This window comes from Peromyscus maniculatus, chromosome 8, assembly GCF_049852395.1.
Source record: "Peromyscus maniculatus bairdii isolate BWxNUB_F1_BW_parent chromosome 8, HU_Pman_BW_mat_3.1, whole genome shotgun sequence".
Lineage (NCBI taxonomy): Eukaryota > Metazoa > Chordata > Mammalia > Rodentia > Cricetidae > Peromyscus > Peromyscus maniculatus.
In genome coordinates this window covers 12,956,682-12,970,975 of record NC_134859.1, presented here as the reverse complement: position 1 = coordinate 12,970,975, position 14,294 = coordinate 12,956,682, and the positions used below count along the sequence as shown (strand labels likewise).

Genomic DNA, 14,294 nt, shown 5'->3' with positions numbered 1-14,294 from the left:
ATGAATAAGCTGGTGTCAGGGGCGGGGCGGGGCACGGGGGAGGATGGGTCGCTGAGATTGGAGGGCATTCACCAAGGGTTCTCGCCAGCTGCCCGCTGGAGGGGAGGCTGCTAGATCTCACTGGCGCAGTGCAGAAGCGCATACCAGAGCTGGGATTAGGAATTTAAATCATGGCTGGCAGAATGGCTGCAGGGTGGTGAACAGATTTGTCTTGCAACACAGGGGCAAGCCCGGAAGGCTGTTACCCGGGGTTAAAACATACCCTCAAAAGTGTTGTATTTTTTTAGAAAAGATTTATTATATATACAGTGTTCTGCCTGCATGTATGCCTGCACGCCACAAGAGGGCACCAGATCTCATTCTAGATGGTTTGAGCCACAATGTGGTTGCTGATAATTGAACTCAGGGCCTCTGGACGAGCAGCCAGTCTTCTTAACCTGAGCCATCTCTCCAACCTCTCAAGAGTTCATTTTGATTTGTGTCAATACCGAAAGGCCACAGATAAAAGCAGCCAGCTGTGTGCACTGCAGTGAGGGCGACCTCGACGTTTACTCTCCATTTAAGTCTCCTGGCAGTCTTTTTTGTTGTGTGAGTACAGACTCAGAACCTGGGCCACACCACCAACTCAGACCAGTACGAGATAGAAAAGAAAATGATCCCCATATCTTCCCAACGTAGCAGCAGCAGCAATCTCACTGAGTCCCCTGGCCGAGAGCTTTTAGAAATGCCACTTTGGGAATTGAACCTAACACGAGTTCTTAGTTGGGCTGACACCACAAATCTCGACTATTCTGGACTAAGAAGAAAGAGGCAGTGAAACCAGCAATCAATGTGCATTCTAATCCTAGGTTTATTCAACAGTCCTTTCACGCTACACAAGTACAAACACAACCTCATCTAAAACGCTACAAAGTTATAAAACTCAAAACAAAGTTTATAGTACTGACTGTACAATAAAAGCAAAAAGAAGCAATGTATACATTGCCAAGGTTAGCCCGCAACCTCACCGTGAATGGCAGGCGATAACGAGGGTGGTGGTAGGTTCCATGAGGACCCTGTGGCCCTAACTGGCTCACCAATTTCAGATAACAGAGACACGGGGACAGGAAAAGGAAAGGTGTTTAACCCTACAAGTTGAAGAGGACTCCGAAGAGGACTCGGCGAGGGCACGACCAGGATGCCTGACTGGTCCCGGGTCACCTGTGGACAACGGTGTGCTGCCCTTTGAAGGCGTGCTTGTCCCAGGTGGCTTGGCTACCCAGCCGATTCAAGAACTGGAAGGGTGAACTTTCTAGCCAGAAAACTACAGGGTACCTCAATGGGCACAGTTCCGAATCAACAGTACCTCTGCAGCCAGAATCCTCCCGCAGAGGAAATATCTCCACTGCTGTCTTCAAAGCCCACCTGGTATGGGATCCTTCCCTACAGACCCTCATTTGGCTAGAGAAAGGACAAAACTGAGTCGGGGAAACATAAGTTACAGAGGTACGATCAAGGTCCCTGCTTATCGGGAGGAGTTGGAGCTGGAGCGGCTCCTGTGGCGGCGGCGGCCAGGAGATCGAGACCTCCTACGCACAGGAGACCTGCGCCTTGGGGAGCGAGACCTGCAGGAAGAGAAACCAAGTCAGCTAAAAGCAAAGGCTCCGAGCAGCACAGCTGTGGGGCAAACCGACCTTTTCTAGATAATTCTAAATGTGTTTACGACCTATGAGCTGTGGGCTCTGCTATATCCAAACCTAAAAGCTCCTCTCTTAACCCCTCCTGTCGTCTTTTTCTTTTTGATTTTTCCAGAGTTTCTCTGTGTAGACCAGGCTGTCCTTGAACTCAGAGATGCCCCTGCTTCTACCTCCTGAGAGCTGGGATTAAAGGAATGTGCCACCATGCCCAGCAGGACCCTCACCAAGGGCAGAGAGCTGACATCTGGTTTCATGGGACCCATGCTAGCTCAGACTCCAGAGGTGGTTCCTTGAAGGGTCTCACTGCTTGTCAACAACACATATTTTGACGTTCTTTCTCTGACCAAGGGCTACTTGCTGACCTACTTTCTGCATTCAACCCCAAAGGAATGGACAACATTGAAGGACCCCAAAGTCATCACAGCCATTTAGGTTTATAAATCACATAAGCCAGATGGGCCAAGGACAATTCCAAATGAATTCACCTCCTTCTCATCCGTGGGGGTGACCTGCGCCACATGGGTGGCGGTGGAAGCATCCTCCTGGGTGGGCTAAATCGCCGTGGGGGTGGCCGAGGCCAGGGTGCCAACACAGCAGTTGCAGTGATCTCTTGGCCATCAATTTGTCCTGTAGAAAAAGGGGCAAAAGCATAAAGTCTCTACTATTAAATACTTCACACACTCACACCTGTGATGGTGTGGTGACACATGCCTGAAATCTCAGCACTCAGAAGCTGGAGGGAGGCAGGTATGGTAGTCCACACCTTTAGTTCCAGCATTTGAGAGGCAGAAAGAACAGGTGGATCTCAGAATTTGTAGCCAGCCTGGTCTACATAGCAAGGTCCAGGTTAAGACCAGACAGGGGTACATAGGGAGACCCTGTGTCAAATACAAAACAAAACCCACCTACCCCAGGCAAGCACCAAGCAGGTGCTCAGCCGACCAAGGCAAACAATCGTAAGATGACCCCAGGAACACCAGGAAAAGCTAGTACAGAGCATGAGATCTAAGAGACACTAACGGAGGCACTGGAACAACTTCCCAGAAGACAGACAGCCCACACAAACTCTGAAGACTGTGCTGAAACCTGCTGGGCAGGAGACACAGAAGGGCCAGCAGTGGAACAGTGACAAGAGAGCACAGGGCCGGCTCAAGGGCAGGAGGTGACACCAGGAGCGGAGCTTCTTTCTTTGAAACAGGGTCTCCACACAGCCCTGGCTGCCCTGGAACTCGCTAGGTAGACCAGACCAGCCTTGAACTCACAGATCCACTTGCCTCTGCCTCCCAAGTACTGGGATTAAAGGGGTCACCACATGTGACCCTGAACTTCCTTTTTTTAAGGAGAGTGAGAAGCTCAGGCTGGGGGTTGGGGAACACTTGTTTGAAGACTTCTGCAGCAGTCTACATGAACTAACTTCCAAATAAAAGGGAAGAAAAGGAAGTTTAGGGACGGTTTCGAAAGCAGAGGCAGCAGTGCAGGACACAAACCTCAGGAACTTAGAGGGTCTCAGAGGAGAAAAAAGCAAAGCACACCGAGGTGTAGACTAGCTCCTCAGGGTCAACAAAGGGCACAGCTCCTACCTTGCGGTACCCAGAGGCTAATTCATTTAACTCCAGGGGTTTAACATAACTAAACCCAGCCGCTGGCCCACAACCAAACCAGCTCCAATGAAGAACTGAACCATAGATAAGACACATACACCATCTAGCCAGAAGGCCACTCTAGCTGTCTCTAGTTCCCTGAATTTTTAACCGATTAGCAAATGCTCACTCTGGAATACCAGATGACAGGCAGACCTTGAAAGTGAAGGTGTGCTTCACAGGCCCTGAGCTGATATGAATGAATGACACAGGTAGATTATGTTGAACTCTTGAAACACTCAAGGGAGCCTAAAGTAAATTAAAAGAAGTGGCTAAGTATCAAAGAAAATCCATATTAAAAAGCAATCATTAAAAACAGTAACAAAACCCCAACTAAAACTTTTAGATGTTTGTAAACTTAACAGGCACTTGACGACCCTTAAGGTTCGCCCAGCACAGATTAACGGCCCAGACAGTATAGCGAGCTGCCTGTTCTCAGTCTCAGCCGCCTACATACCACACTAGACACAAACGCTGTATTCTCTAAAATGCTTATTTGAAGACAAAGTGGAAACTAACCACCAAAACTATTCCCAAGGAACACTCCACCTGGCCAGGAGGTGGTGGTGCACACCTTTAATCCCAGCATCCAGGAGGCAGAGGCAGGAGGACCTCCATGAGGCCAGCCTGCTCTACTACACAGCTAGTTCCAGGACAGTCAGGGCGATTACACAGAGACCCCCACACCCTGCCTTTAATCCCAGCACTTGGGAGGCAGAGGCAGGCAGATCTCTGTGAGTTCAAGGCCAGCCTGGTCTGCAGATCCAGTTCCAGGACAGGCTCCAAAGCTACACAAAGAAATGCTGTCTTGAAGAAAAAAAAAAGATGGGGGCTGGAGAGATGGCTCAGAGGTTAAGAGCACTGACTGCTCTTCCAGAGGTCCTGAGTTCAATTCCCAGCAACCACATGGTGGCTCACAACCACCTGTAATGAGATCTGGTGCCCTCTTCTGGCCTGTAGTCACATATGCTGTATACATAATAAATAAAACAAAAAAAAATCCACTCCACCAAGTTACATTAAAAAGCACTCTCAAGAGATAGATACATTGTGTGCATTCAGTATATATATCATGTAGCAAAACAATCCTAAAAATGCTGAAATGTTGGCAAAATAGCAAAGGATTCTCAAAATGATTAAGGAAATATTCCCATGTAATGGCAAATCTATTCTTTGTAAGAAAAGCTTCACTTGATCAACAGGTTTTTTGTCATCGTTCTCCTGGAGCTGAGGACCGAACCCAGGGCCTTGCGCTTGCTAGGCAAGTGCTCTACCACTGAGCTAAATCCCCAACCCGATCAACAGGTTTTTAACAGACTGAAAATCCCGAAACTGCTAATCTATTCATATTTGCTGACTTTTTCTTTTCGGGACTAGTGAGTACTTCAGAAAACATGCTCTTGGTGATACACCCCACCGAGTAAGAACCAGACTACAAAGGGCTCCACTGAGACTCACTCAGAAGCCCCTGGGTTGGAAACCCATTCCAAGTGTCCCACAGGCAATCCATGAGATAGGTCTCTGTGAGGACAGAGGTGACAGGGTGGAGGGTGGCCACAGGGTCACTCACCTCCATCCATGTGCTTCAGCGCCTTCTCCGCTTCATCTGGGTTCTCAAACTCCACATATGCGTAGCCTTTGGACAGATGAGGATGCATCCTTTCTACAGGCATGTCAATCATTTTAATTTTCCCGTAAGTAGAAAATATTTCCATGATATGATCCTGGAGAGAGAAAGAAGGGTCACATCCTTGTTTTCCTATCTATTATTTAATGGTCAAAGGGAATCCACTAAATGCTGAGTAAATCTCCAGGGTAAAAACATCCTGCCACTTGACAAGAGGTGTCACTGGGGCCAAAGTCTCCTGGACCTAAGTGTAATAGATTAAGACCATTCAAAAGAATTAAGCAGCATTCCAATCAAACCATGGACTACACAGTTCTCAGAGAGAAGGACTACATTCTAGTGCACCTGCTGCCAGACACCAGCTTGTCCACCCCCCACCCTCATGGATCTGATTCTTACCTTGGTCACGTTCCTGGTGAGCCTCCCAATATGCACTTTGGTGGGTTTAGGTGAAGGGCTCCGCCTTTTCCTCTCCTTTTCATCTCTTTTAGGTGGTTTGGATCTGAAAATACAAAAATACCCAGAAATTTCCAATTTCCATCAACCATAATGGGTTTGAGGGTAGAGTTCAGGGAAAGGTCCCAGATTTGGTCCCCAGCACTGAAAAAGGAAAAGTATCAGCTGGGTGTGGTGGTATATGCCTAAAATCCCAGCACCCAGGCCACAGCAGGAGAAATACTGGGAGTTCAAAGCTAACCTGCACTGCCTAGTGAGACCCTGCCTCAGCAACAAATAGTGTGAGGTTTCTACTCAGCTTGAACAGCCTTGATCTAGAAGAGTTCCTTACCAATTGACTTCTATCACCTATGGTGGTTTGAATGAGAATAGCCCCACAGGCTCATAAATTTGAATGCTTAGTCATCAGGGAGTGGCACTATTTGAAAAGGATTAAGAGGTGTGGTCTTGGGCTGGAGAGATGGCTCAGCGGTTAAGAGTACTGACTGCTCTTCCAAAGGTCCTGAGTTCAATACCCAGCAACCACATGGTGGCTCACAACCATCTGTAATGGCCTGCAGCCATATATGCAGGCAGAATACTGTATACATAATGAATAAATAAAAAAAAATCTTAAAAAAAAAAAAGAAAAAAGAAAACCAGTATTAAAAAAAAAAAAAAGAAAAAAGAGGTGTGGTCTTGTTGGAGTCCTGGAGGTGAGCTTAGAGGTTTCAAGCCCAAGACAGGCTCAGTGTCTCTTTTCCTGCTGCCTTCACATCTAGACATAGAATTGTTACATCTGCCTGCATGCCACCACACTTCCCGCCACATGCCGATGAACTAAACCTCTGAACTGTAAGCCAGCCCTTTCCTTTATAAGAACTACCTTGGTCATGGTGTCTTTTCACAGCAACAGAACACTAAGACATTATCCCTGATTTAGAAACTCTTCAAATTAACACATACATTTACTTTTATTCTGTGTGGGCATGGACCAGGGCAACACGTGTGGAGGTTAGAGGATAATCTAGGAGTTGGGTCTCTCAGCTTCCCCGACATGCATTCCAGGGATGGGCACTCTGGTTGATAGGCTTGGCAGCAGGCACGGTTACTGAGACACCCTGCACTCTAACTCCTTTGATCACTTTTTTTATTGAGACAGGTTCACATGCAAACCAGGATGGCCTCCAACTTCCGACCATCCTGCTGGGGTTACAGGCATGCACCACCACACTTTTCCTTGATATACTTAAAGGGAAATTCACATTACTTGTACTTGTGTGCTACAGTGCCTATGTGGAAGTCAGAGGACAACTTGTGGGAGTCATCACACACCACCATGTGGATCCTGGAGATTGAACTCAGGTTGTCACAGGCTTGGCAGCCAAACCTTTACCTGCTGAGCCATCTCGTCAGCCCCTGGTCTACTTTTCCAATAACTATGGTAATTAATGAGCAGGCTAGCTCTCCTGGACTCACTTGGAGCGGGACCGCCGCCTGTTGTCATGCCTGCGCCGAGAAGGGCTTGGGGAGCCGGAGGAGCTGCTAGAGCTGGAGCTTCGGGAAGTGCTGGAGCTTCCTGAGCGGCTGGACGCAGAAGAGGAGCTAGAACCACTGCTTGAGCCTGTGCTGGTGCTGGAGCCCGAGCTGGAGGTGGAGCTGGATCGAGACCTGAGGAAAAGGTGGGGGCATCAGAGTCCATGAGCAAGAGTCACACTCCACACAGAAGACCACCCAGACAGGAAACAGCTCTCCTGGCTCTCTAACGTTAGTCACTGCTTTCACCAGCAACGACGCCTGTCGATCACCACTTCAGCCTTCAACAGGGCTGCAGGCAGACTCAGGCACGTCTTCAACTACCCAAAAGGAGCTCAGGGCTGAAAAAATAGTTCTGCAAGTAGGAGCACTTGCAGAGGAGCCAGGTGCGGCTTCCAGTGTCCACAGAGCAGCTCACAATTGCTTGTGGCTGCCGTTTCAGGGCACCCAATGCCCTCTTCGGGCTTCTGTGGGAAGGAACCAGATACACACATGGTATGCATACACACATGCAGGCAAGACTCACATACTTAAAAAGATTCTAGACTGAAGTCATCCACTCTCAATTCAGAATGAATGAATACATACTTGCAAGAAAAACAATTCATGTCATCTAAACATCACATTTCTTAGTATCACAGAAGAGTTGATATCCATAAACATACATTACGTATCAAGACCATGTATCATATATAATGAGATGAAACTCAAAACCAACATGCCATAACTTAGGGTCTTGTCAACAACCTTAGGGTCTGGTTGCTTTCAAAGTAGTTAAGAAAAGGTAGCCTTCCCTTGGCCTCAATTCACGTGGCAAGCTTCAGACACCCATGAAATCCTGCTGGATAGCTCCTGCAGAACACCTGTTACATAAGACTAGCCTCCCAGCCAACTGCTGTCCTCAGTTCACCTGGGCCTGCTCACCAATCACCACAGCTGGGCTAGTCTCTTGAAAGGAAGAGACGGGGAGGTTCAAGGGACCCCCACAGAGGATCCAGCCACCCCTCCCAACCAGCTGCAGCATGCAATTCTGCCCTAATTGCACATGGCTTGAAGTAGGGGATTATGAGGGGTGGGAACTCCATCTACACAACCACAGGGGAGTTATCACCCATACTCCTCGCAGTACGGGCCACACCCACTGCACTGTAGGTGATCCTAATAAACACAACAGTTCCCTGAGTGCACTCTGGCGAAGAGCATCTTGTTTGTGGGTGGGAACGCAGAAGGGCAGCCGTTCTCTATACTTCCCAAGGGAAGGACTCAGCCCCGAGGCTGGTCTCCGGCCGCCACAGCTGCAGCAGTGGCCCTCGGCCCCACCTGGTGCTGCTGCTCCCACTTGAAGCACTCCGTCTCTTCCGAGTCTTATCCCTGCCACGGTCCTTCTCACTTGACTCTTTAGTGGCCCCTTTATCTTTAGAGCGATCCTTGGACTTCTCGTCAGAGCGGTCCTTGCGTTTGGTAGGAGAAGGAGCCCTGCATGGTGAGGAAGAATGTGAGGTTGCAAGCTCCCCTGACCAAACCCTGAAATAGTACAACCCAGTAATGGGGTCCAAAGGGAATACTAGGAACCCAGGTGATCACAAAACGATCTGTGTATTATGACACTCACTGCAGAACACAAAAATCTCCCCTCTCTGAGGGTCCCTAAATAGCAAGCACCCCCAAAATAGCACTAGAAAAATCTTACAGAAAGATTACCTAGTGCTGGACTTTTTATTATTTTCTTTGACTCCTAGCAAGCTCTTCTTTTTCACTCCTGATAAATCCATTCTCCCCTTCTGAGGTGTTCAAAGCAGCAATGTCGGCCTCACTTATCTGAACTCTCACTTCTAACTCGAGTCTGAGAAACGATCCCTAATCGATTGCAATTTACGCCAAAGAGCAGCCTAGTAACAAGATAAAAGGATTTAAATAGAGTAAACGAATTGACAAGGCAACAAATCCACTTTGCAACAAAAAGTTGAACACACAAGAAGAGAGCAAGGGAACACAGCAAACAGCCAAGTGTCTACACAGCCTGCACACTGGGGAGAGGACAGCCCTCATCTCCTCAGGGAGGCACAAATGGAATGGCCAAATTAGTTTCTCGTTTTTTAAATAGGAGAAAAAATACAAAATTTATTACACATCTAAGGTACAGGAATATTAAGATTCTTCATTGTTTTCATTAATGAAACGGGGATGGTAATTGTACCTATCACTGTTATTTTAGAGCCTGCATAACACTAGAGTTCACTGATAAGTTTGATAATGAGCCAGCCAGCCACCCGTAAGCGGCCTCAGAGGAGAAAAACCCAATTTGTAGATTAACCAACAGGCTCAGATTTATTTGTCTTTTGCCATAATTCCCTTGGGGGATACACTGAGTGATGACTAGGTCATCTTGAGTGACAAGCACTAAAACATTAAATATTCGACACAAATGGACAAAACATCACACAAGAGCATAAAGAAGGGTCCTAAAGCTGGGCAGTGGTGGCACACACCTTTAATCCCAGCACCTGGGACACAGAGAAGGCCAAGAGATGGAGGTCAGCCTGCTCTACGGAGCTAGCTCCAGGACAGCCAAGAGGGCTACACAAAGAAATCCTGAGGGTGGGGAGGGGAGCAAGAAAAAGTAAGACTATCAGGGGGTAAACTATATTGCAAACACGGGGAGATGTGACTTGTTGGATCCAGGCAGCAGTCAGGTAGGCACAAATATGTATTTATTTCTTTCTCCACCTTGAGACTTGGAATGGGGTGAGGATCTCACAGGCAGTGTAAAGGTTTATTAGCAATATGCTAAATAACAGTAACAATAAAATAGAAACTGCTCCCTGTGCCCTCTTCTTAGGGAGCAAAATACTATCCAAGGTCTCAGGATGTATCTTAACTCTCTTTTCTCATCTTCAACTGTAACCCAGGGAGAAAGAACACAGCATCTGGAGTTTGATTTGAGAGACAGGGCACTTCTAAATGCTGCTGAATAAGTATTCTAGCCCAAAAGAGAAGAGCCCTTGCCTTTGGACAAATGAATGGAACATGGGAAATGACTCCTATACAGCTCCTTTCCAGGGCTATCAAATCTTTTCAAGCTGTTTGCCCTAAATATACTAGACACATCCACGGGGAACACAAGCAGCTTGTGGTCGGAGTAAGCAAGCATGCCTGTGCTTGGTGTCATGCTTCACTGTTGTCATCCTGGTCAGGACACTCACTCTTACAATTTTGTTTATTGACACAGGATCTCTCTATTACATAGCCCTGGCTCTCTATGTCTGGCTGGCACTCACTGTTAGTCTTATAACTTTGGTGGTTTTTTTTTTTTTTTGAGACAGGATCTATTATGTAGCTCCAACTACATTAACAGAACTGGAACTCCCTAGGTAGACCAGGTTGACCTCTGCCTCCTAAGTGCAGGGATTAAAGGTGTATTTTATTAAAGATAAGGCCTCTAGCCCAGGCTGGCTTCAAATGTTCTATGCAGGAATGTTTGCCCATTGATCCTCCTGCCTCCACCTGGGATTACAGACTTCATATATGGGTCTGGAGACAGAAACCAGGCTCATGCACAGTAGGCAGCAGCAGACCACCCCTGAGCTGCTGCTAGAGCTTCACCTTTCCTGACATCAGCTCCCAAGGCCTTAGCCTGAGAACTGACCAGCTAAAAGCTTGAGGTTAAATGACAGTTGAGGGCTGATCTTCAACACCTGCATCCTCATTACCTCATTACACATGATTCTGAACGTTTAATAAAGTCTGGACAGCTCACCTAAAGATCACTTTAGGGTGAGATCACATAGGGCAGCACTGTCAGTAAGAATGTGAGCATGAACACAGCCTCAAGTTTCCTTGCAGCCATACCAAAACTGGTGAATAACTTTTTTTTTCTTGTAGTGCTGGGGAATAATACTCAAGAGCCTGTCTGGGAAATGGTGGCGCACACCTTTAATGACAGCAGTCGGGAGGCAGAGCCAGGAGATCTCTGAGTTTGAGGCCAGCCTGGTCTACAGAGCTAGCCAGTTCCAGGACAGCCAGGGCTATACAAAGAAACTGTTTCAAAACCAAACCAAAACCAAACTAAAAAAACCTCAGAGCCCAGTGTACTCAACAAGGACCCCACTACTGACAAAGATTGACAGTCCAAAATTAACAGGTCCCCCGCCCCCCTTCTTGAGACATGGTCTCACTTATGCAGCCCTCAATCGCCCGGGGTGACCAGGCTGGCCTCAAACTCAAGACACCTGACAGTGCTGGGATTAAAAGTAGTATGTGGTTCCCAAAATTAGTTTTTAATAAGATAATAACTATTACCTCTGTAACATATACACTAAATGTGTTTCTTTCATGCTAAGTTATTTAAATCTGGTACGTACTTTAACATTTCAGTTTGGGCTGCCACCTAACTGCTCCATAGCTAGCAGTGGCAAAGAAGAGATTTCGCTTGCGCACCTCCCCACCCCAACCTGTCGGAATATACTTTAATGAAACAAGCAGAACCCGTGATTTTTAAGCAGTCTACAAATTATGAACCATAGAGAAAGCGAACACTTTGCTGGGTGTGGTAGAAAGCAAAGGTGAGGTTCTCTGTTCCCAAGTTCAGGTAACAGCTCAGGGCCTTGGTCACCTTCCCATCCTCCGGAAAGGTGTGCGTCCAACAGCCAGAGAGAGGAGAAAACAATTAGTGAAATCTGGAGCAGAGGCCGTCTCGGCGATCTTCAAAGCACTCTCTACATACAAAAGCACATTTGAGACCCGGTGTCTACGAAATAACACGAGGTAGAGAGAGCATGCCTACAACCACGTCTCTCCACCCTAAACCATAACCTTCCAGTATTTTCCTTCTGAGCTCGGTAACCGTGCTCCCCTGGGCCGGACCCTCAAGGCCCAGGGCTGAGAACTGCACACAGGAGTTCGATAAACACTCGTGGAAAGAGATCTAAAAGGAAGCCAACCTTTTAGGCCGGTTCACAATCGGCACCGTCCGCTCCGGCCACACATATCGACCTCGCCTCCCACCCTGTTTCTCCACTCACAACTCGGGTAGGGCCTGACGTGGCGAGCCTAGGTCTCCAGCTAGACAAGAAAACAAGAGAAGAGGCGGCGCTCGCAGCTGCCGGGAGTCGTGCAAGCTGAGCTGGCCGCCGCCAAGCTAACGATGCGGGATCGCCCTTCCGTCTGCGACCGCCTCGACCACTTCCGGGCCGCGGCCTCGACGCCTCCCACTCCGCCCGACCCGGACCACTCTTTCTCTTCGGGCTCTGCGCCTCGCCGGCAGGCCGCTACGGCCCTGCGGGGCTGCGAGACGCAACCGGCTCCACGATGCACCCCACCAAGCCTGGGAGAAGGTCCCCGAAGGCCGGATGCGGCCGGATTCCTTCCCCAACTTACATCTTCCCGAGGCCGCCACCTCCTCCCGCTCTTCTCAGACCCGGAGGCCGGCGCAACTCTGTCGTCAGAGTTGAGAAGCGGGAAGACACTGCGTCGTCGCGCAGCGATGACGTAAGGCTTCTCAGCCAATGCACGCGAGCAGTGGAGAATTAAAGGACAGCGACTGTTTATAGGAGGAGCCTCGCAGTGCTTAAGTTATTTATTAATTTTTTTTTTTTTTTTTTTTTTTTTTTTTTTTTTTTTTTTTTGCCCTGAGCGGAGGCAAAGCTAAGATTGCCGGGACTCGTTTTGCGCATCCTGGAGCGCACGGGCGATTGGCTGACCCGGACCGGAGGGCTGCACCTTTTGGCGTCTAGCGGATCTTTGCGAAAGGAGCTACTCTGGTCGCCTCTTTTATTGACTCTGAGTACCTCGCTTTCGATGTTCGTAGAACCCAAGGTTATGCACCCTGCAGGGAGCGCTGCGCCATACAGCCGAGGCGGCCGAGGGTCAAAGTAAAGCCGCGCTATCTTAAAGGGACAGGCTGGTACAGATGGTGGGTTCGTGCCGTCAAAACTCTCTGGTTGTAGTGATGATCGCGTAGACGCGGTCTCTGTGCTGGTGGGATTCGGCCGACTGGGTGCAGCAGGAGGCCAGTGAGGCTAGAAAGAAAGGAGTTTGAGGAAATGTTGAAGACATGTAGTAGGGCAGGCGTTTCCGAGGTGACATTTCTGAAAAGGACGCGTGAGGCAGAGGGAACAGGTGCAAAGAAAGGCGTTCAGGTTCGCTGGGAGAGGAAAGGGAACGCCAGTCCGGGTGAAGGTCACTCTCAGGACATAGAGGTCCCTGTCTGTGCACTAAGCTATAGAGTAGCGTCCGCCGTGGTGCCCCGCCTCCCAACTCTGCTTGGCACATTCCTTGCTCTGAGGTTATTTGCGGAAGGAATGGATATGCGTTCAGTCCCTGCGGTTATCTAAATAGGTTTGAGGCAGCAAGGGAGAGAGAGGAACAGATCTAAGGGGAGCTTTAGAAGAAAGGGAAAAAAGGAGGCTTAGATTTGGATTACATATTTCAGCGAAAGATAGGAAAAGAAGCCTACGTGCAGCTTGGTGACCATGGAGAGATGGAGGGAGGAGATAGCATCCAAGGAGCTGGGCACTGGCCAGGAGAAGGAGCCTGCCTCTGGACTCTGCTCCCCTGAGGCGCCAGTTCATTTTGGGGGGTGGAGTTAGCAGATCCAGTCAGTCTAGCCTGGTACCCCTGTTGGACTTAAGATTTGATGAGTGGAATATTTAATATAAGCTGATTTTCCTGTATTATTGTCATATCTGCTGTGGTCAGACATGAGTGGTAAGTGGATGTATGTATTAGCTGTTCTCTAGAGGAACAGAACTGATAGAATGAAAACAATAAGTAAATATATTATGTTGACTTTCACGATTCAGTCTGGGTCACCCAGCAGTGGCTGTCTGCACCCTGGAAAGGCTGAGAACCAGTAGTTTCGTGGTCTAAGAAACTGGATATCTTTGTAGTCTTTGTTTGTTTGTTTTGTTTTTTGAGACAGGGTTTCTTTGTGTTGTTTTGGTGCCAGCCCTGAAACTCACAGAGATCCGCCTGGCTCTGCCTCCCGAGTGCTGGGATTAAAGGCGAGCACCACAGCTTCCTTTGCAGTTTTAATCTAGCACTGAAAGCATGGCGGATCCCTGGCCGGCAGCACAAGCTGAAGGCGGAAGATGATGTAAGTGAAAGATGGCAGCGAAGAGGTAGACAGACTTGCCGGAGAGAGGCAACAAAAGCACCTCTCAGCCCTGCTCCTGCCTGGGCAGCCGCTGGAGAATGCTGCTCACATTTAGGGTAGCTCTCCTCACTTAACAATTGCAAAAATCCCTCACAGGTGTGCCCAGAGGTGTGCCTCTTGGTTAATTCTAAATTCAGTCAGGTTGACATCCAAGATTAACCATCTCCCAGGGGCTTCACACCCTGTTCTTGTAGAGAAAGGGCCCTTGAAACTCCGAGATGGGGTGG

The 14,294-nt window shown here is 48.4% G+C and overlaps 1 protein-coding gene across 4 annotated transcripts; it reads right to left on the bottom strand.

Annotated features, from left to right (window-relative positions):
- Window positions 1–826: 826 nt before the first annotated feature.
- Rnps1 (RNA binding protein with serine rich domain 1) lies at window positions 827–12,546 on the bottom strand. 4 transcript variants are annotated; one of them, XM_006978942.4, is made up of 9 exons: window positions 12,291–12,403; window positions 11,855–11,975; window positions 8,616–8,803; window positions 8,235–8,390; window positions 6,858–7,049; window positions 5,343–5,445; window positions 4,887–5,040; window positions 2,162–2,303; window positions 827–1,604 (listed from the first exon to the last, which is right to left on the bottom strand). In XM_006978942.4, the coding sequence occupies exons 3-9, from the start codon at window positions 8,684–8,686 to the stop codon at window positions 1,505–1,507; spliced, it is 918 nt and encodes a 305-aa protein (XP_006979004.1). In that variant the 5' UTR covers window positions 8,687–8,803; window positions 11,855–11,975; window positions 12,291–12,403; the 3' UTR covers window positions 827–1,504. The 4 variants fall into 4 exon arrangements, with proteins under 4 accessions (XP_006979004.1, XP_006979005.1, XP_006979003.1 ...); XM_006978943.4 differs by lacking the exon at window positions 12,291–12,403 and adding an exon at window positions 9,404–9,506; XM_006978941.4 differs by lacking the exon at window positions 11,855–11,975 and having other exon boundaries at window positions 12,291–12,546.
- Between the last annotated feature and the right edge of the window lie 1,748 nt (window positions 12,547–14,294).

Excerpts from the sequence above, each read along its gene's own strand:
- Rnps1 (XM_006978941.4), bottom strand. The coding sequence starts at position 8,686 with ATGGATTTATCAGGAGTGAAAAAGAAGAGCTTGCTAGGAGTCAAAGAA. Across the intron at positions 7,050-8,234 it reads AGTGGGAGCAGCAGCACCAG|GTCTCGATCCAGCTCCACCT; the intron begins GTGGGGCCGAGG and ends CCTTTTCCTCAG. Across the intron at positions 1,605-2,161 it reads CCCCCACGGATGAGAAGGAG|GTCTCGCTCCCCAAGGCGCA; the intron begins GTGAATTCATTT and ends CTCTTCCTGCAG.